General features: G+C 41.8%; 1 protein-coding gene across 1 annotated transcript in view; it reads right to left on the reverse strand.

The window, feature by feature from the left end:
* prrg3 (proline rich and Gla domain 3) overlaps positions 1-21397 on the reverse strand; it is a 79998-nt gene that overhangs the window by 12868 nt on the left and 45733 nt on the right. Inside the window, exons 2-3 of the mRNA XM_078547198.1 lie at positions 13360-13405; positions 1166-1326 (exon numbers count right to left, since the gene is read on the reverse strand). Coding sequence (XP_078403324.1) covers positions 1166-1326; position 13360 — 162 coding nt within the window. The 5' untranslated portion in view covers positions 13361-13405. The remainder of the gene's footprint in view (positions 1-1165; positions 1327-13359; positions 13406-21397) is intronic.

Here is a 21397-nt window from a genome sequence, read left to right on the forward strand (position 1 = left end):
AAGGCAATATGCAAAGCAACCCAGCAGTATGCAAAGTTCAACTTGAATACATCTTTAGAAATCTTGTTCACACTTGGTATTTACTGTCAGATTAAACAGTCAAAAATGTTACCAAACAGCATTTTACTGCAACAAATATCAGCACCTCAAGCCCTAACTCATCCAGGTGGCAGTTTGCAAAGAGGCGATGCCATTGCAGTCAAGCTAATAAGCCTCATTGCAAAATTAGCCTGCTGACTTTCCAACAACTGCAATACCTCTTAAAAACCAGAACTACTAAAAATTGCTTCTAAAGCACAAAGCTGATATAGCAAAAACTTATTTTTTCCTAAACTCAAATTCCTTTGAGAATTACTAAAAATAATGCTTGAGAATAGATTGAATTATATATCAATGTAGATTAACAATGTTTGAAAATAGAAACAGATACAGGTGTCAGGAGAAACCAGGCAACAAATGCTGATCTTAAATTTCTATTTGTCTTGTCAGCTTTCTTCTTATCGTTCCTAAGGTATCAACTTATACTGGCGTATGCTCACAATGGTGCCTCTAGTCATTTTTCATTTGTAAACCTCGACAATTAGCAGCAGCAGACTAGTGAACAATAGAGAACATCAGAGGCAACCCTGCCTTCAATTGACATTCACACATCAGAATTTCTCAGCTGCATATCTTTATAGTAATTGGTAGTGTGAACCCTGACTGACTTTTTCAATCCCTAATCAAAAGGTTCTGAGGTGACTTGTAGTGTCCCTATCAATGCCTATCTGGATTAATTCAGCTTACTCGGCAATAGCTGGATATCAAATTTCTGACATTACTGAACAGTACACTTTTGGTGGTGCATTTCTATCCAAATCAGTGTATCCACAGCAGTACCAAGAACAATACCTGGTATCAGTGTGGAATCTGGACTGCAGCAATTCAAGGAGGCAGCTCACCGCCACCTTCAAGGGCAATTAGGGATGGGCAATAAATGGTGGCCTCGCCAGCAATGCCCACATCCCATTAATGAATAAAAAAAACCTGCCAAAAGTTCAAGATTCACATTTAATCAGGCAAGAAGCAGCCAGTTGTGTATGTTCACAATAATGACATATACATGAAGTACTAATTAAATGTTACTCACTTCGAGCAAGGTGTGAAATCTGAAGAATACACTCACCGTTTTCTCATTGTCCTCAAACACCTCCTTTGCCTCTTCATACACACAGATCTCCTCCATACATTCCCGCTCAATGCTCCCTTGCCGGATCTCTTCTAGAAAACCATTTGCTCTTGGAAACCGCTTCAGAATGGAGTTGGCATCTTTGGATGTGAGAAACACTACAGGGGCAATGGGAATATTTAAACTTTAAGCCTAAGAAAGGTTTTCAATACCTACAGAAACCAACAGGACATCTTGCAGCAATGTGAGAGATGAACTGAAGTACCATAACAACAGTGATAAAGTCACAAATGTATTACATCTGGTCTGAACTGCTAAAAGATATATAGATCTCATGGAGCTTGCCATTCATGAATAAAGAAAGAAGCTACACCTCAAAGGTCAGTCTGATTTGTTCAGAATTGGAAAACATTGCATGGCTCTAGTACTGACTAAGGGTGAAATATACTGTATTGATCTGGGGCTGACCAGACCTGGCACCAACCACAGATTACACAATACCTTGTTACTGGTCAATCATGTTGGCAGTTTGAGAGAAAGTGTGTGTTTTAAAAGACCCCAATCGAGACCTTTAACTAGAATAAAGGTAAAGGTTCAATTTAGCTAGCTAAACACACAAGATACTGAAAATGAAGAGTAGGTTAGCCACTATCTGAAACAGAAAGACAGGTCATTTTGGCCATAAGCCTTCAAGACATTAGCACAGAAACACAGAATTGTCAACGGTTAAGGGATTAACAGCAGACCATTCTCGAAGGCAATTAGGTGTGGGCAACAAATGATGGCCTTGTCAGCAATGCTCACATCCCATGAAAGAATTAAAAAAACTAGCTCACTAAATACAATATACTTGATGGTATGTGTTTGTACTATCAAGAACCAAGTTATAGTGCCCTTACATTATAGGAGGCAGGGTGTCCAGGGAGATCAACCTACAAGTACTGTCCTCTCACACTGAAGTGAGCCAGCCTTGATGCATAATCAGAAATCATCTGCAAATGACCGTCGCCATTTTGATGAATTATTGAGTGAATAGCCAAAGTAATGACATCTAAGGAATTCCCTCTGCAGCTATGAGTGTATGTTTACCAATGGAACTGGAGGCTGATCAGGAGACCCAGAAGAACTGGGTGCCTGTTACTACTGAACTTGTGACAGGCAGCAAAGTCATCTTTAGTAATGCATCAGTAATGTAAGACTGGGAGTTGATGGCAATACTGCAATGAAAATTTTCATCTATTTGCTTCAATATTTGCTTTGAGAACTATCATGCAGATATCAAACTATTAAATGAAACACTCTCCACTTTACCTGGATGAATGCAGCTCCAACACTCAAGAAGCTCGAAACCATCCAGGACAAAGCAGCAGGTTGATTGGCACCCCTTCCAGCACCCTAAACATTCACTCCCTCCACTACCGATGCACAGTGACAACAGTGTGTTTATCCATCTACAAGATGCACTACAGCAATTCACCAAAGCTCCTTTGACAACACCTTCCAAACTGGCAACCTTCACCACCTAGAAGGACAAGGGCAGCAGATGCAAGGGAACACTACCATCTGCAAGTTCCCCTCCAAGCCACACACCATCCTGACTTGGAACTATATCACCATTCCTTCACTGTCACTGCGTCAAAATCCTGGAACTCCCTTCCTAACAGCACTATGGGTGTACCGACACAACATGGACTGCAGCAGTTCAAGAACATACATACAAGGAGCAGGAGTAGGCCATTCAGCCCCTTGAGCCTGCTCCACCATTTAATAAGGTCATGGCTGATCTGATAGTAACCTGAAATCTGCATCCCACCTACTGCCAATAACCTATCACCCCCTTGCTTACCAAGAATCTATCCACCCCTGCCTTAAAAACATTCAAAGGTTCTGCTTCCATCACCTTTCCAGGAAGAGAGTTCCAAAGACTCACAAAAGAAGGCGACTCAGCACCACTTTCTCAAAGGCAATTAGAGATGGGCAATGAATGCTGGTCTAGTCAGCAATGCCCACACCCTGTGAAAGAATAAATAAAAAATAAAATGGTGCTGCTCAATCCACTCTCTTACATTGAGGAGATTCTATGACTGATATTGAGCTCTGACAGGATAGGCCATGCTTCACCTTAATGTGATAATAGTCACATTGCACTCTCACTTGAAAACAGAACAAATTAGCACAGAGTAAAGAATTCATACTGTCATAAACTTAACCTTGAATACTATAAGCTTCATTACAGTTCCTGATTCACTGCATTCTCCAATTTGGGATTAAGCACATTTGTAATGGAGCTTGAGATGCAAATGAACCCTTAAACACGTCATGTTCTGGGACAAAACTTTGTTCTAAAGTCAAATTCTATTGTGTGCATAATCAAATCACATACTGTGTGTGAACCACAGTAAAACAACACACCTTCCTAGCTTGTGATTTTTAAAAAAAAACTGAAGTATGTTAATATGTCACTAAAGGAGCTCCAGGCTGTGCGGATTACATTCCCTGTCAGAATACAATTCTTTCTTTCCAATAACTGGAAAAGATAAGTTGATCACAGTTGGACCAGAAAGATTGATCTTCCACCATTTTGCACCCCTGTAAATGAACGAAGGTCAAGCTCCAAAATATCTTATATACAGACTGAGAGTGTTCAATTCTTAAACCACGCAAGCATTTTATAAACCCTTACTTATTTCAATATAGAGCCATGACTGCAAATTTCCAGGCTTATGGGAGGGTAACATCCTTCCTTAAATTCAACATCTGAATATTCTGAAGAGACTTTAAGAAAGGCTGTGTTTTCTGATGCCACAACGGCAAAGGGGTGCACTCACTGCACATTAACAGTGACATCCCAGGCAGCTGCCTGCATCAAAGATGACACACACCAGAGACAAAAAAGAACACACAACACTGTTCTTGCTCTCTCCCACTTCCCACTGGTCTCTTCACCGCTTCCTGCCATCTGTTTCACCACCTTCCATTCTCTCCTGCCTGTTCCCTTCTGCTTCACCCAGCTCTCTTCACTGCTTCCTTTGCCCTGGTTGTCCATCGCCTGCACTGTCCACCTCCCCATGCCACTTTGTCCCACTTGAACAGCAGAAAGTGGTAGTGGGAGACAGCGGGAAGCTGAAGGAATGGCGGAGCAGACAGTTAGGAGCAGGTGGAAGCAGGACGTGGAAAAATGGATAGCAGGAAGCGGAAGAGAGCAAGAAGTGGTGAAGTGGGGAGGAGCAGGAAGCAGATGACAGGGAGCGGGAAAGAAAGCAGGAGGTTTAGGGAAGCAGATGGCAGGCAGCAGACACACAATAGTGACAGCAATGGGAGAGACCGCGCATTGGGGTGAGTGGAAGCCAAGTTCCAGTTTGGCAGCAGGAGCTCAATGTTTCCAAAATCAGTACCAATATACTCTACCAAAATGGAGAGGTGGAAGTGCCAGTGCAGAAGTAGGGCTTCTCCATGAGTAGGAAGGAATAACACCACTATCAAAATTGAAAATGCACCTCTGACAGCTAGTTATACAACAGTATTTTTTAAAATTTAATCGTTCATGGGGTGCAGGCATCGCTAGCTAGACCAGCATTTATTGCCCATCCCTAATTGACCTTGAGAAGGTGGTGGTGAGCCACCTTCTTGAATTGCTGCAGTCCATACGGTGTAGGTACAGCCTCATAGTGCTATTAGGAAGGGAGTTCCAGGATTTTAAACCAGCGACAGTGAAGGAATGATGATATAGTTCCAAGTCAGCATGGTATGTGGCTTGGAAGGGAACTTGAGGTGGTGGCATTCCCATCATCTGCTGCCTTTGTCCTTCTAGGTGGTAGAGGTAGCGAGCTTGGAAAGTGTTGTCGAAGGAATCTTAGTGAGTTGCTGCAGTGTAGATGGTATACACTGCTGCCACTGTGTGCCAGTGGTGGAGGGAGTGAATGTTTAAGTAGGTGGAAGACGTGTCAATCAAGCAGGCTGCATTGTCCTGGATGGCGTTGAGCTTCTTGAATGTTGTTGGAGCTGCACTCATTCAGGCAAGTGGAGAGTGTTCCATCACACTCCTGATTTGTGCCTTGTAGATGGTGCAAAGGCTTTGGGGTGTCAGGAGGTGAGTTACTTCCCGCAGAATCCCCAGCCTCTGACCTGCCCTTGTAGCCACAGTATTTATACAGCACTTCATAATGACATGGATGTAGCACATTTCATCCTTCCTCCTATAAATTAAAAAAATAATTCTCATATCAAACACATAATTAGTTTAAAATAAAAACAGAAATTGCTGGAAAAACTCAGCAGGTCTGACAGCATCTGTGGGGAGAGAAACAGAGTTAATGTTTCGAGTCTGTATGAAGAAGAGTCATATGGATTCAAAATGTTAACTCTGTTTCTCTCTCCACAGATGCTGTCAGACCTGCTGAGCTTTTACAGCATTTTCTGTTTTTATTTCAGATTTCCAGCATCTGCAGTATTTTGCTTTTATCTTAGTACATAATTAGTTTAGACAATCCTAAAGTGTTAAATATGTAACCAGGCAGTTTGTGCATTGTAGCTTGAAATCTGCAGGAGTGCAACAAATAGGAAAGCAAAAATCATGAACAGACATATCCCTATCCCAGACAGAGAAATAGTAGAGATTGTTCAGGATGTAGTGGTTTAGATAAAAAAAAAGCTGCAAGAAAAATCCCCACCAGTGACAAGGAGTGATTCAAACAGCCCCATGGGGACAACACAGCCAGCTTCTATTATAAACATAAAATGGTAGTAAAAAAAAAACAGCTGATCCATTCAACTGATCACACAGTCATGATTCACAAACCCCAACCTGGTGCCAGCTATGTAATCTCCTGAGAGAGAGAAAAAAAAATCAGATTAAGGAGACATAGAGCCAATTTAGGAGGAAAATATTGGGCAAAGTTCTGAACTGTTTAGATGATTGAAACGATAAATAATATAAATCCTAAGCAATGTGATCTCCTCGACTTTTTATCATTCCACTTACCTTTTCTTTGCCATAGGTAGGAATTGGTTCAGCTCTCTTTTGAAAGTGTGAATCAACACAAACCAGCAACTTGCTCCATAGGTGTACTATCCTCTTGTTAAAGAGCAACCTCTCAACACCTAAGATAGTTCCACCCTTAGGTAACTTGTACGCATGGCCCCTGTCCCACCACCCCCCTAACTAACCTATCAGATTGAAATAATCTGTGAATATGAATATAGTCTAGTTCCATAATGATCTTAAATATCTCTTATCAAATTGTCCCAGGACATTTAGAGCAAGCAGATCTATCTTTTTAAGCTTATCTGGGTAGCTGTGGTGTTTTAAGCTGGGTATCATTTTTGTGGCTCTCCTCTGAACGTTTTCCAAGGCATCTACATCAACCACAATGCAAGGTAAACAAAGCTGGACATGGTTATCTGAGTGAGACCTAGCCAAAGTCTTTGACAAGGAGAAAATGTTTTATTTTGTTTTATATTGCATTTTCCAATGTTATGAACAATGTATAATTTTAAGTTGAATTTATATATATATATATTATATATATATATATATATATTTGTGCTGAAAAAGGTAAAAATGGTTTCAGTTTCATTGAGGTTTTGTTTATGAACCTTGGTGCCTGGATAGACTTGTGGCTAAAAGGTTTTAGGTCTTTTGGGTTTGTTTGTATATATACATATTTAATGAGGCTTTGCAATCCCTGAAGTTAAAAAGATAGGTTAAAAGGGGTTGAAATTTCAGTTAATTTGGAAACAAAACACAAAGTGGAAAGGTTTACTGTTGTCCAGTGATAGTGGTCAAGTGGCACAGACACAGATAAAGACAGAAAAAAGAGAGAGTTCAGTGTGTGTCAGAGAGAAGATAGGAATTGTAAGCTCTTTGATAGGAAAGACTATAAGGCTATTGGGAACAGTAGTTGACATGAATAGTCAGAGTCCATTAAAGAGCGCAGAGAGAGATGAGAGTCCATTAAAGAGTGCGGAGAGAGAGACGAGACCATTAGAGAGCGTGGAGAGACAGACAAGATTCCATTAAAGAGCGTGGAGAGAGGGAGAAGAGAGTCCATTAAAGAGTGCAGAGAGAGAGTCGAGAGACCATTAAAGAATGCAGGGAGAGAGAGGACAGACCAGTAAAGAGTGCAGAGAGACGAGACTCCATTAAAGAACACGGGGAAACAGACAAGACAGCATTAAAGGGTGGAGAGAGAGAAACAAGACTCCATTAAAGAGCTGAGAGAGAGAGAGACACACGAGAGTCTATTACAGAGCACGGAGAGAGAGACGAGACCATTAATGAGCGCGGAGAGAGACGAGAGTCCATTAAAAAACGCGGAGAGACGGGAGACCAGTAAAGGGCGCGGAGAGAGACGAGAGTCCATTAAAGAACGTGGAGAGAGAGACGAGACCATTAGAGAGCGTGGAGAGAGAGACAAGATTCCATTAAGGAGCGCGGAGAGAGAGAAATGAGAGTCCATTAAAGAGTGTGGAGAGAGAGACGGGAGACCATTAAAGAATTTGGAGAGAGACGCGAGTGCAGGGAAAGCAGCTGATTGGTGAGTAGGATTGGTGTTCATTTTTAGTCTTTAAAGTAAAAATAAGGTCTTCAGTTTGTGTTTAGATCTCTTGTCTTTTTTTTCTCTTTTTCTTAAAAATAGCTTGTTAAGTATAAGATTGATACTGGTGTGTAAAAAAAATTACAATAAAGTGTAAAGAGCAGGGGATTCTTCAAATGTAAAGAGCAGGGATACTAGAGTAATTAATAAATTAAATTGAATATGATAGCGATGGCAGGATGGGTGATGTGTTGCTGCTGCAGCACGTGGGAGCTGCTGGACACCAAGTTGATCCAGAGGAAACACATCTGTAGTAAGTGTTTGCAGCACGAGGAACTTTGGATCCGAGTTAAGGAGCTGGAGTCTGAGCTGCAGACATTGCGCCACATCAGGGAGGGGGAAAGTTACCTGGAAGCTTTGCTTCAGGAGATGGTCACACCCCTCAGATTAGGTAATTCAAATTTAGTCTGTGATCAGGGACAGGAGGGTGTGACTGCAGGTGAAGCAGGTATGGGGACCCAGGGGGTAGCATTCGAGGAGCTTCGACCCCTGCAACAGTCCAACAATTATAAGGTTCTTGCAAGTTGTGTGGATGAGAGTGGGGGCTGCAGGGAGGATAAGTGAACTGGCCATGGCACCATAGGGAGCCATTCATGTGGGGGAGGAAATAGGAACGTAATATCGGGAGGGGGCAGTATAATTAGGGGGATAGATACTATTCTCTGCAGCCATGAGCGTGAGTCCTGAAGGTTGTGCTGCCTGCCTGGTGCCAGGGTTAAGGACATCCCCTCAGGGCAGAAGAGGAACTTGGAGTGGGAGGGGAGGATTCCAGTTGTCATCACCCATGCTGGTACCAACGACATTGATAGGACTAGAAAGGGGGTTCTGCTCAAAGAATTTGAACAGGTAGAATCACAGAATTGTTATGGTGTAGAAGGAGGCCATTTGGCCTATCACGTCTGCTCCGGCTCTGAGCATTTTAACTTAGTGCCAAGCTCCTGCCTTTTCCTTGTAACCCTGCACATTGTTTCTATTTAGGTAATCATCCAATGCCCTCTTGAATGCATCAATTAAACCTATCTCCACCACATTTCCTGCCAGTACATTCCAAACCCTAACTACTCGCTATGTGAAAACGTTTTTTCTTACCTCGCATTTGTGAGGAGCTAAATTAAAAAGCAGAATCTCCAAGGTAATAATCTCGGGATTAGTACCTGAGCCACAGGCAAACTGGCATAGGGTAAATAAAATGAAAGGGTTAAATGCATAGCTCAAAGATTGGTGTGGGAGGAATGGGTTTCAGTTCATGGGGCACTGGCACCAGTACTGGGGTAGAAGGGAGATGTTCCAGTGGGACGGGCTTCACTTGAACTGTGCTGGGACCAGTGTCCTGGTGAATCGAATAACTAGGGCTGTAGAGAGGGCTTTAAACTAAGTGTATTGGGGGAGGGTTTTGGAGAGGGATACATAGACTTACAAAGCAAAAGGATATAGCAGCATTGCAGGGCAGCTATTTAGGTAATGATATGCAGAATGTGACAGGAAGAGATAGAGTGTACAAACGTAAAAAACAGCAGCAAATAGGGTCCAAGGGGGAAAAAATGTTAAAAAGGCAAAGGGCAGAATTTTCTGCCTGTCGGGCGGGTGGGCCAATGAAGGCCCGCCCAGCGTGACATCCGGCAGGAAGTGCTATGCGCTTCCTGTGCGGGAGGGGGGGATATTCCCCAAAAGTGAGAGTGCGCTCTTTCGTGCAAGCGCACATCTCCCTGAGGCTAAGTGCAGCCTCAGGGAGATCACTGACACTTTTAAAAAGATTAAAAATAGAAATTTTTAAAAATCCTTAACATGTCCCCCTCATGTGACAATGCCACATGAGATGGGACATGTTCATAAATTACAGTAAAACTTTATTAAATTGTTTAAAACCCTGCACGAAACTTCATCCCGCCCGTGGATGAAGTTTCATGTTTTTTCTATTGCCGGCCGGGGCTCCTGGCCTGCCCGCCAACCTTAAGGTTGGACGGGCAGGTCCTTTAATTGTTTAAATGATCCTGTCAATGGCTTCAATTGGCCATTGACAGGTCAGTGGGTGCACAGCTGATTTTGCTGTGCCCTCGCCTTCCTGAAAATTTAAATGGGGCGGGATGATGTCGGGGGAACCCCCGACGTCATCCCGCCTCATTTTACATGTCGGCAAGCTGGCCCCGCCCCCTGCTTGCCGGCAGCAAAATTCTGCCCAAAATTAATGGCTCTTTACTTGAATGCACATTGTATTCGGAACAAAATAAATGAATTAATGGCACAAATAGAGGTTAATGGGTAAGATTTTATAGCCATTACGGAGACATGGTTACAAAGAGATCAAAGCTGGGAACTAAATATCCAGGGGTATGTGACCTTTCGAAAGGACAGGCAGGAAGGAAAAGGTGGTGGGGTAGCTTTGTTAATACAAGATGGAATAAGTATGATAGCAAGAAATGTTCTTGGAAGATGTAGAATCCATATGGGTGGAGGTAAGAAATAACAAGGGGAAGAAGGCACTGGTGGGAGTAGTCTATAGGCCCCCTAACAACACTGTAGGACAGGGAATAAATCAGAAGATAATGAGGCCATGTAAAAAAGGCAGTACATTAATCATGGGTGACTTTAATCTTCATGTAGATTGGGAAAATCAAATTGGCAGAGGTACCCACTAGCAAGAATTCATATAGTGTATTTGGGGCAGTTTCCTGGAACAATATGTTGTGGATTCAACAAGGGATCAGGCTATTCTGGATCTGGTAATGCGTAATGAGGCAAGTTTAATAAATGATCTCAGAGTAAAAGATCCTCTAGGAAACAGTGACGGTAACATGGTTAAATTTAGCATTCAGCTTGAGAGTGAGAAGCTTAGGTCAGAAATCATTGTGCTAAACTTAAGTAAGGGTAATTACAAAGGAATGAGGGCAGAGTTGGCTGGAAAAGGAGTTTAGCAGAAAAGATGGTTGATGAACAATGGCAGACATTTAAGAAAATAGTTTTCAAGACTCATAACAAAGATACATCCCAGTGAGGAGGAAGGATTCTAGGAAGGGGATAAACCAAACATGGTTAACCAAGGAAGTTAAGGATAATATCAAATTGAAAGAAAAAACATACAATGTGGCAAAGATTAGAGGATTGGGAAAGTTTTAAAAACCAACAATAGAGATCACCAAAAAAAAAAGATAGCGGGAGAAAATAAACTTTGAGGGGAAACTAGCAAGTAATATAAAAATGGACATTAAGAGCTTCTTTAAATGTATAAAAAGGAAGAGAGGAGCCAGAGTGAGAATGAAGCTGGGGAAATAATAATGGGGAACCAGGAAATGGCAGAGGAGTTGAATAAATATTTTGCATCAGTCTTCACGGTAGAAGACATGAACAGCATTCCAAAAATACTAAATAATCAAGGGGCAAAAAGGGGAGGAGGGGGAGGAAATAATTTCAATATATATCACTAGAGAAAAAGTACTAGGGAAACTAATGGGGCTAAAGGCTGTTCAGTCCCCTGGACGTGATGGGTTGCATCCTAGGATATTAAAGGGAGTAGCTACACAAATAGTGGATGCACTGGTAGTAATATTCCAAGAATCCTTAGATTCCAGAAGAGTCCCAGAAGATTGGAAAACTGCCAATGTAACACCCTTATTCAAAAAGGGAGGGAGACAAAAAAAAAAGAGGTAACTACAGGCCAGTTAGCTTAACATCCGTCATTGGGAAAATATTAGAGTCTATTATAAAGGGTGTAATAGCAGAGCATTTAGAAATGCATAATATAATCAAGCAGAGTCAGCATGGCTTCATGAAGGGGAAATCATGCCTGACAAATTTATTTGAATTCTTTGAGGAGGTAACAAACGGGATAGATAAAGGGGAACCAGTAGATGTAATATATTTGGACTTCCAAAAGGTGTTTGATAAGGTACCACATATAAGGCTGCTTAATAATATAAGAGCCCATGGTTACGGGTAGAATACTAGTATGGATAGAGGATTGGCTAACTAATAGAAGACAGAGAGTTGGGATAAGGAGGCATTTTCGACATGGCAACCTGTAACTAGTGGAGTGCCACAGGGATCAGTGCTGGGGCCTCAATTATTTCCAATATATATTAATGACTTGGAGTGAGGGAAGTGAATGTACTATCGCCAAGTTTGTGGATGACACAAAAATAGGTGGGAAGGCAAATGGTGAGGATGACACAAAGAGTCTTCAGAGGGATATAGACAGGTTGTGAGTGGGCAAAAACTTGGCAGATGGAATATAATGTGGGAAAATGTGAGGTTATGCACTTTGGCAGGAAGGAGAAGAGCTAAATATTATTTAAATGGAGAAAGTCTGCAGAAAGCTACAGCACAGAGAGATTTGAGAGCCCTTGTGCATGAATCCCAAAAAGCTAACAAACAAGTTCAGCAGGTAATAGGGAAGGCAAATGGAATGATGGCCTTTCTTTCAAAGGGAATGGAGTATTAAAATAGAGAAGTCTTGCTAAAACTATACAAGGCACTAGTTAGACCACACAGGCAGGAAAGTGAAGTTAAGGATTATCAGATCAGCCATGATGTCATGGAATGGCGGAGCAAACTCAATGGGCTGAATAGCCTACTTCTGCTCCTACTTATGGTCTAGTTATAGAACTCAGTAAAGTGATTAGTTTAGCAGAGGTGCTGCTGGAAGACTGAGTTTAGGGAATTCATTTGTTTGCTCTGCAGTTGAAGAACCAGTGAGTTTAGAGTGCAGTTTTTGGATGTCTTGGGGAGAGATACAAGTTGGGTGAGAAGCATCAAGTGAATGCTCAGGAATCCTTCGGAAGAAAACCATTTGCAACTGTGCCAGTCCCAAGCAAGAAGCCTTTTTGTCGAGCTAGTGGTAACTCTTCACTGAATTAAATGTCTGTGAAGATATCGCTAGGGTAAAGGAAGAGTGTGAATTTGAAGTGTCTTGTGTTTGTATTGAGGTCTTTCCAACCTTTTTGTCTGGTGTAATATAGTTCATTTTTCTTGTTTAATAATTATTTTTTGAGAAAAAAAAACTTTTCACACAGTGAGCAGTTAGGGTTTGCAATGGACTGCCTGGAAATGTGGTGGAGGCAAGTTCAATTGAGGCATTCAAGAGGGCATTGGATGATCATTTAAATAGAAACAATGTGCAGGATTACAGGGAAAAGGCAGGAGCTTGGCACTAAGTTAAAATGATCAGCGAGCCGGTGCAGACACAATGGGCTGAATGGCCTCCTTCTACATTGTAACAATTTTGTGATTTTATTCTGTGTGTTAAAAGCTCATCAGCAGACTCCTGTGAATTTGTTCAGTAACTTTCCTCCATGTTTCTAAAAAAAAAAGTTAGGATCTATCAAGGCAGATTTCACTCTGGGATCTGACTTGTCCAATATTATCACCTAGGATTGTAACACTAACATCAAAACTATCCAGTCTTCTACCTTAAGATTTATAAACATTGCATAGTTTGCTATGTTTACAAAAGATCCCAGATTATAAATCCCACAAAATAAGGTCGCCAGTACCCATTTTGGGGATATTTGAGACAATACTGTTGATAACTGAAGAAAGGGATTTTAAATCTTGCAATTTAAGTTCTGAAATTAAGTCGTTAACAAAAATGATTCTACTCACTTCTTGCTAGCCTGCAGAAGTTCTTCCCTGGGTAGAACACATATACCTGTCAACAAGACAGAAGTTATTATCAGTAGCAATAGGTGAGTGGCCAAATCAAACCAAAAAGGTAAACATGAGAAAAGAGTGGCTGATCATGGGAAGTCACTTAAATGTGTTCATTAATTGTCAGCCAATTGTTAGGTCAAATATAACAGCCCCATGTTGCACCATAATTCAGAGACTAACAATAAAATGCTCTTGTTTATGAGTACCCACTTGAACATCAGATTGTCATGGAAAACAGCTGTGGAGATTCTTACCCACCGCAAAGTTTTTTAATAAATTACATTATGAGATTACATCAAAGCGTGACCTCATTTCTTGAACTGTATTTTACATGACTAGATAAAGGAGAAATACAATACACTCAGCAAATGTGGCTTTCATAAAAATATGTTTAACGCTGCATATAAATAAGGAAATTTACACTGCTGGCAGTCTAATGTCAATACTTCCACAAATTAACATGCACAAATTAGCCTAAAACAACTGCAGCAATTTTCAGGTATGCAAATTGCAGTTTTGATGATACATCACCGATTTTCTTTAAATATTTCTTCTCTCTCTTTGTTTCCCTACCTCACTTTTCTCACTGAAATGAAAGACTGGAGGCATGCTTTGAGTCTATATATAACATTAATATGCAGGGGAACATATTCTTTGAAAATGGCTCTTTGGAGAATTTTTTAGTAGTTGAAAGACACTAAAATGGTGGTGAAGACAGGAAGTTGACAACACCCAAGTCTCTAAATACTTAGAGTGAGAAATTGGACTTGTTACTCTTTTTTTTAGGGACAACAAGTGTCCTTGGAACTTCAAATTGCCCTCTATAGCACATATGCACACTTTTGGAGTGAATCATGCTGGATCCCACTTTGGCGAGTACACAGTGAATGGCTGCCAGGAGTATGCCGATCATAACATCTTTGATGCCAGCAGTGTCCATTTTGAGCTCAAAGCTTCAGTCAACATAACCTTGCACAGCTAAACACACATTCAGCAGAAGGACCCCTCAACCAGCATTATTTAAAGGGATCATCAACTTTCAGGTTCATTGTTGGTTGATTTCTTCTGGCTATTGTTCTGATTCTGTAAGGGCTCTCTATAGTTGTTTCAAATTAGAAAAGCCTATAGAGAGTGGTATAGCAGGTGATAAAAGACTTTTGCTGCTAATTTCAAGGCTTCTGCAAACTAGTTGCTCGCAGACTAGTAGGCATTACCCCCTCGAATATGACTTGGAGAATGAACAGATCACAGAGAAAAGGACAAGCTGCTGAAAGAGGGAGGAAGGGGCCAGAGCTATCCACTGACCACATTGATAATGGTGCAGTGTGTAACCTGTGCATACATGCGCAGCATGTATACAATGATAGCTACACTACCCCATAAAACGTCATGCAGCAGACCACTGGCACAGAGAAATACTGCTTCCACTGCCTCAACTACTCTGAGAAGCCCTGCAATACTCAGCAGAGGGGGCATCACAATTCATCATTATGTTACATGTTGCACAACTTGCAATCATAACGGAACAGCCATTGCCACCAGCTATACGGCAGCTGGTATACTTCTTCCTCCTCTTGTTCCTGCAGGAACAAGAGGAGGAAGAAGGAGGGAGGAGGCAACATAAGCAGGCCCTTTTCTGTCTGGGGTGTCCATGAATAACTCATCCGATTCTAAGATCACAACTTTAATCCGCCATTTATCAACAGTCACATACCACAAGTTCCCTCTGGCATTAAGCATCACAGTGTCCACTTAGCCAGAAAACAAAAATAAAAGCTAAATAAATAAAAAAAACACAAATATACATTCTAAACTAAATTTACAAATGAAATCATGCCATTTTGCATACAAAAGTCAACTAATCAATGGACATTTCCCAAGTGCCTGTCCTTTATGTGCCTTTTCTTTGCTTAGTGCACCGATGAAGTGCTGTCCCAGTGGCTGTTGCATGGTTGGAGGAAAGCTGCCAAGTTTCAGTGGAGGAGACAGCAGGTGGCCTTGCAGGATAACCTTGAGCTGTTCTGACTGTAGAATGTACAACTTCAGACTTCACCACCTCGGCACTGATGCCAGCAATATGAGCTGGCTAACTGACAGGCAACAGCAAGGGCAATGGTGGAATAGCAGTAGGAAGAAGCAAAATGCAGTCTTCCTGAGCGACAACAGCAGTTTTGTGCTCCATGCAACCACCCCATTGAGCAGGCACCTCACCAATCCTGGTAATGTGTTGAAGGTCAGATGTTTGGATGATTGTGACACTCTGCAAACTTTTTTGCACAGTCTAGCTTGCACAAGAGCAGTCCAAGTTTACGTGGCAGCAAGCTGGCGTTGGATGAATTCAGTCTGAGGTTCACTGCAGAGCCCAGACTTTAGATGGCTTCTACTTGTGCTATAATGGATGCATCAACATCGGCCATCAGACACTGCATTAGGATGGGTCCACAGCTGTGCTAATGGAATTGGCCACCATCTCCGTTCTGGAAAGGATGGGTTCAAAGCTCCGTGCAAAGCGTCGTGCCAAGTTGATGCTGGACTCCTCTATATTCCTTGAGATCAACTGCAGGCAGTCTGACAGGCCCATGAATGCACCAAGTATTTTGTTGCACTTACCATTAGCATTGTTCCATAGAGCACCTCATCAAAGTCTAGTCTGATTTCTCTATAGCAGTGGAACCAGTGCATGACTTCACCCTCCAGCCAGCTGGCGCTATCCTTGCCCTGGCTACAGGTGGCTCATGCCTGGTGGTGCACCACATGCAGATTCTGCCTCTAATCTATCCTCTGAGAAATGTGCAGTGTCAGCATCTGAGCTAGTGGTTACAAGTGTGAAAGCAAGTGATGGTGTCTTCTTCATCACTCTGCTTAGTGTTCTACCACTGCCTGGTCAGTTTAGACCTCTTGGGTATCTGAAAGGGAAAAGGCACAAATTTAAATTTCTGATACGAGATGAAGGAGGAAAATAAGTGATGTATGCCTACACTATTTGCAGTTTATAAATCAGAAGAGTGTGTGGGATGTGGAGAAGTGGGGTGTGGGAAGGAACATTAGGTATAAGGATACCATCATCTTCATTGGGTTCAACACTGCTGCTGGTCATGGCCCCAGCTATGGGTATCCCAATAATGGCCAGCACTGTCTCCTCCATTGGGATTGGGGAATGTAGTATAAGGGTGTGGCACATGTAGGGTTTACGTGGGACTGTCCACACAGTGATATAAGACAACACATGACCCATGCCTAGGGGGTAATTTAGCGGTGGACAGTGCCATGTGCACAAGCAAGCATAGAGACAGTTCCTAGCTTGAACCCTTTACTACATGTACATAGTTCTTGTACTTAAACATATACAGTTAACCTACCTAAGACTACAAAGACTTCATTAACACCTATTAAAATGGTATCCAGCACCTTACAACATTCTTGCAAAAAAAAAAAGAACCTCAGAGAAGCTGGAGCAGAAATTCAAATGCTGGAAAATTAAAGAAGTAGCATTCTGACCTGACTGAAAGCACCTGAAGAGAAGGCACAGAGGGAAATTGCCTGAGAGAAGCTCCATAGCAGAGTTGGAAGCAGAGAGCAGAAGAAAAATCTCCACTGTGCAGCTGAAGACTCTAGAGGTCTCGTGGAAGTCCAGTTTGAATACCGACAGATTGCAGAGTCAAAGGGCCTAGTAGGGATGAGCTGATAAAATTAAGTTCTTTTAAAAACATTTTCAGTCTTTTAGAAGTAAAAGCAGCCCGTTTCCAAAAGCACCGTGGCCAGCCTGATTCCCTAGTCGGCACTTGAACATGACATTGTTTAAAATTTTTTCAAGGCTGAGCGCGAACGCCATTACATAGGGAGCCTACCAGGGTTGGCAGGCGCGGGTGAACCCTTTTTCTTCAAACAAACAGCACACCATCTTGAATTTCAGCAACCTCTTAAAGCTGAACCTACGCTGTAAAACTTTTCAACCATGGATCAGAAATCCACTCTTCCAGATCAATTTGGGCTTATCAAAGGCCCAGATCAATCACATAATTGGGGACTTTGGAGAAAAAGATTTCTTAGATATATGATTGCTTTGGGTCTGGACAAAAAGACAGAAGCTGAACAAGTTAACACACTGCTTTACACGGTCGGCCCAATAGCAGACGACATTATTGTTAGACAAGGAATCAACAAATCATCTGCTAAATTTGAAGAAGTGCTAAAATCATTAAAATCATTCAATGTTTATTTTAACCTAAGAAGTAACAAAATACTCAAAAGGACTAAATTTAAAAAACATGTCCAGCAGCCAGGAGAACCTTTCAACTCATTCATTAATGATCTGTACAGGATGGCTGAAGGCTGTGAATACGGAGACCTAAAATCTGAACTTATCAGGGATAGAATAGTTGTAGGAGTAGCAGACGACACACTCTCAGACATGCTGCAAGCAAAGGAAGATCTAATCCTTGAGAAAGCTATCCAGATTGTTAGGAAGTCTGAACACAGTGTGCAGCACAGGTCCATTTTAGAGGAGAAAGTGAACTGAGGTACAAGGAAACCCGACAGTTCAGTTAGTTAAACAGCACAGAAACAGGACACTCCAGGCCAAGGGAAGCAATACCCTAACTGACCAGTACAGCGATCATGCCAGCGATGTGGGGCAAAGCATCCCTCACAGGTGACATCAATGTCCTACAATTTCAGCCCAATGCTTTCAATGTAACAGAATTGGACACTTCTGCAAACTGTGCAAGGCCAAAACATCGAAATGCACAGAAGACCCAAAGATGATTCATGAGGTTGAGACTACACACCAAAAGGATACACAGCCATGCTTCTTTGGTGAGGTCAAAGATCCTAAATTTTTACATTGGCCACCTTACAAACTTTAAATTGGAAACGGAAGCCAGTGTTATGGTCCCACCAGGCAAAGAACTGTGGCTGAGGCACCTCTAGCTTCGAACAACAGACGCACCGCTCTATGGGCCTGGAGGAAACCAACTTCCAGTCATAGGCACGATTCTGAAACCACTAAGGTATGGTAGCAAAAAAATCTTCGAGCTGATGTACGTCATCTGCAACCAGTCTTTTTCACTCTTGAGCAGAGATGCCTGTGAGAGAATCTCCTCAAAACAGAAGGTGTCGAGACAATCACTATCATAAATTATACAAGTTCCCGAGAGCTCAAACAAGAAAGAGTATCCTGACTGGGACTTCAGCTCTGAACCGTCTTCTCTCTTTGCAGAGCAGGTTTGTCCATTTTCATTACCGGTGCCAGAAAGCCCTCATTGGTCAGACCAGCCAACCACTCAGCTGGTTACCATGACCCCACCAGTGGAGGACAGACAAGGGAGCAACCAACAACCAGAAGAGCCTCAACCTCTGGTTCCGATGACTGTTGATCAGGTCAACTCTGCAGCCACAGAGCAAATCCTGGCCAGCATGACAGTGCCACAGATGATGCTGGAACCAAGTAGCAGCTGTCCATTGCCGACAGCACGCCACACAGCCAAACATAAAGGTGAGCTTACTAAAAAAACCACATCCTCATAACAGGAACAGCCATCTTCCGTCACATAGGACATTGCGAGGACCCAAATGACAAAAGGAGGCAAAAAGGACATGGAGAAAAGCACATCTGTCCACCCTGTAAGAAACATGATGGAACAAACAACTTGCTATAAGCACAACTGCCGAATCAACAAAGAGTGGTTCAATACTAAGTAATAGAAAAAGAGGATGAAAAGAAACGCAAATGCCAACACAACCTCCGAATCAACAGAGTTTACCTGCAGAGACAGAGCCTACCACTCCTCCAACAGTAGTGTGAATGAGATATGGAAGGGCAATGAGGCCTCCTGACTGTCTGAACCTATGAACTCAGAGATTTGAAGGGGGAAGATGGAGTCGTAATAACAATATAAATACATGGGCTAAACTAGAGTAACTTGAAATACATTGGATAAAGACTTGGGGGGAGGTATAGTATAAGGGTCTGGCACACATAGTGTTAACGTGGGACTGAATACAGTACTGCCCACATGGTGATGTAAGAGAACACATGACCCACACACAGGGGTCAGTCGAGTGTTGGACAGAGCCAGTGTGCACAAGCATGGAGACAGCTTGAACTCTTTACTATACGTATGTACATAGTTCTTGTAGTCAATAAATACATACAATTAACCTACTTAAGACTATGAAGACTTCATTAAGATCTACCAAACATTATCCAACACCTTACAATGGGGGGAATACATGCCTGTCCCCCTCTGATGAGCTCTTGTTGCCTCCGGTTGCATGCCATCTTGTTCTACAAGAGCAGGGAAGGTAGGTCAGCGAGTGTTGTGCAATACTTTTGGCTGATGTGGCTATCATGGTTGAATGACAGTTAATGCGAGATATGGATGAGGTTTGTAGCAGTGCTAAGTATGTGAGGGTGAAGTGAAACATTTGAATGTTAGGTATGAGTCCTGATTGATATAGGTTGTTAGTAGGTGAGTGATGAAGGTGTGTGGATTAGAGCAGTCTCTGAGGCTAGTGGTGCATTTGCTGGAATATGGCATTTGAAGATGTATTCACTGACCTTAACTACTTGTTATGAACTCACTGAACTTCTGTGGTATTATATCCAGGTTCTCAAGGCTTGATTCCTGGCATTGACCTAAACAGCACAGCACAGTCTCCTTAACCCCTGCAATACAGGACCTCTCTCTCTCCGTTCCCATGCTCAAATTCAATGTCGAGTTTGAAAATGAGAAACTAAATCAGCTATTAAGATTACACATTTAGGTATGGCTGACTTCAGTACAATAGGACAGAGATTGCCCACAGTAAACTAGGCAATTCCGTTAATGGGTAAAATGACAGAAGATTATTGGCAGGTATGCAAAAAGGAGTTAGTACGCTACAGAAACTGGTACAGGCCTAAGGGACAAGAGTTCTACGTGCCAAAAAAACAATCATGGACGACTAAAGAGGTAAGAGATAAAATCAAATCAAAAGAAAAAGCATACAAAAAATGCAAAAAATAGCAAAAATCTTGAAAAATGGAATAGATAAAAAGAACAGCAAAGAGTAACAAAACAGACAATACCAGCTGTTGAAAGGAAGCATGAAAAGACTTGCAAGGGATAGTAAAACCAACACTAATTTTTTATAATTATATGAGGAAAAAGAGGAGCAATGTGGGCTCCATAACAATTGATAATGATCATACTGTCAATAAAAATAAAGAAATGGCAGATATGTTGAAGAATTATTTTGCGCCAGTATTTAGAGTAGAGTCAGCAAGCTGGAAATCCCATGGAACCTAATACTGAATTAGGGACAGGGACTTGTCAAAATTAACTTAAGCAAAATAACAGTAATGAAGAAAACATTGGTATTAAAGAGTGAGAAATCATCAAAACTCAATGGTTTCCATCCCAGGGTCAAAAGGGATCAGGTGAGAACATTACAGATACCCTGACTATAGCCTTCCAAAGCTCTGTTGATTCAGGAACAATTCCTTCAGATTGGAAAATTGTGCATGTCACTCTGCTTTTTAAGACAAGTAAAAAGAAAACTAGGGAATTATAAACCAGGTAGCCTAAAAATAAAATACTGCAGATGCTGGAAACCTGAAACAAAAGCAGAAATTGCTGGAAATACTCAGTGGGTCAGGCAGCTTCTGTAGAGAGAGAGAGGTAACATTTGAGGTTGATGACCTTTCATCAGAAAGTTGGAAATGTTTTAAACAAGTGAAAGAGGTGAGGGTGGGAAAAAAAACAAAAGGGAGGGTCTGTGATAGATTGGAAGACAGGAGAGATTAAATGACAAAAGAGAGTTGGCGATGCAAGTACAAAGGGAGTTGTAATTAGTATGACTAGTAGCGTCCCACAAGGATCTATGTTGGGGCCCCAACTATTTATCAAATTTATTAATGACTTAGATGATAACATAGAAATCCACTGATCCAAATTTGCCTATTGCAAAGGTAGGTCGCAAGAAGCATAAAATTACTAAGAAATATTGA

Source organism: Cetorhinus maximus, chromosome 8, assembly GCF_964194155.1.
Source record: "Cetorhinus maximus chromosome 8, sCetMax3.hap1.1, whole genome shotgun sequence".
Classification (NCBI taxonomy): Eukaryota; Metazoa; Chordata; class Chondrichthyes; order Lamniformes; family Cetorhinidae; genus Cetorhinus; species Cetorhinus maximus.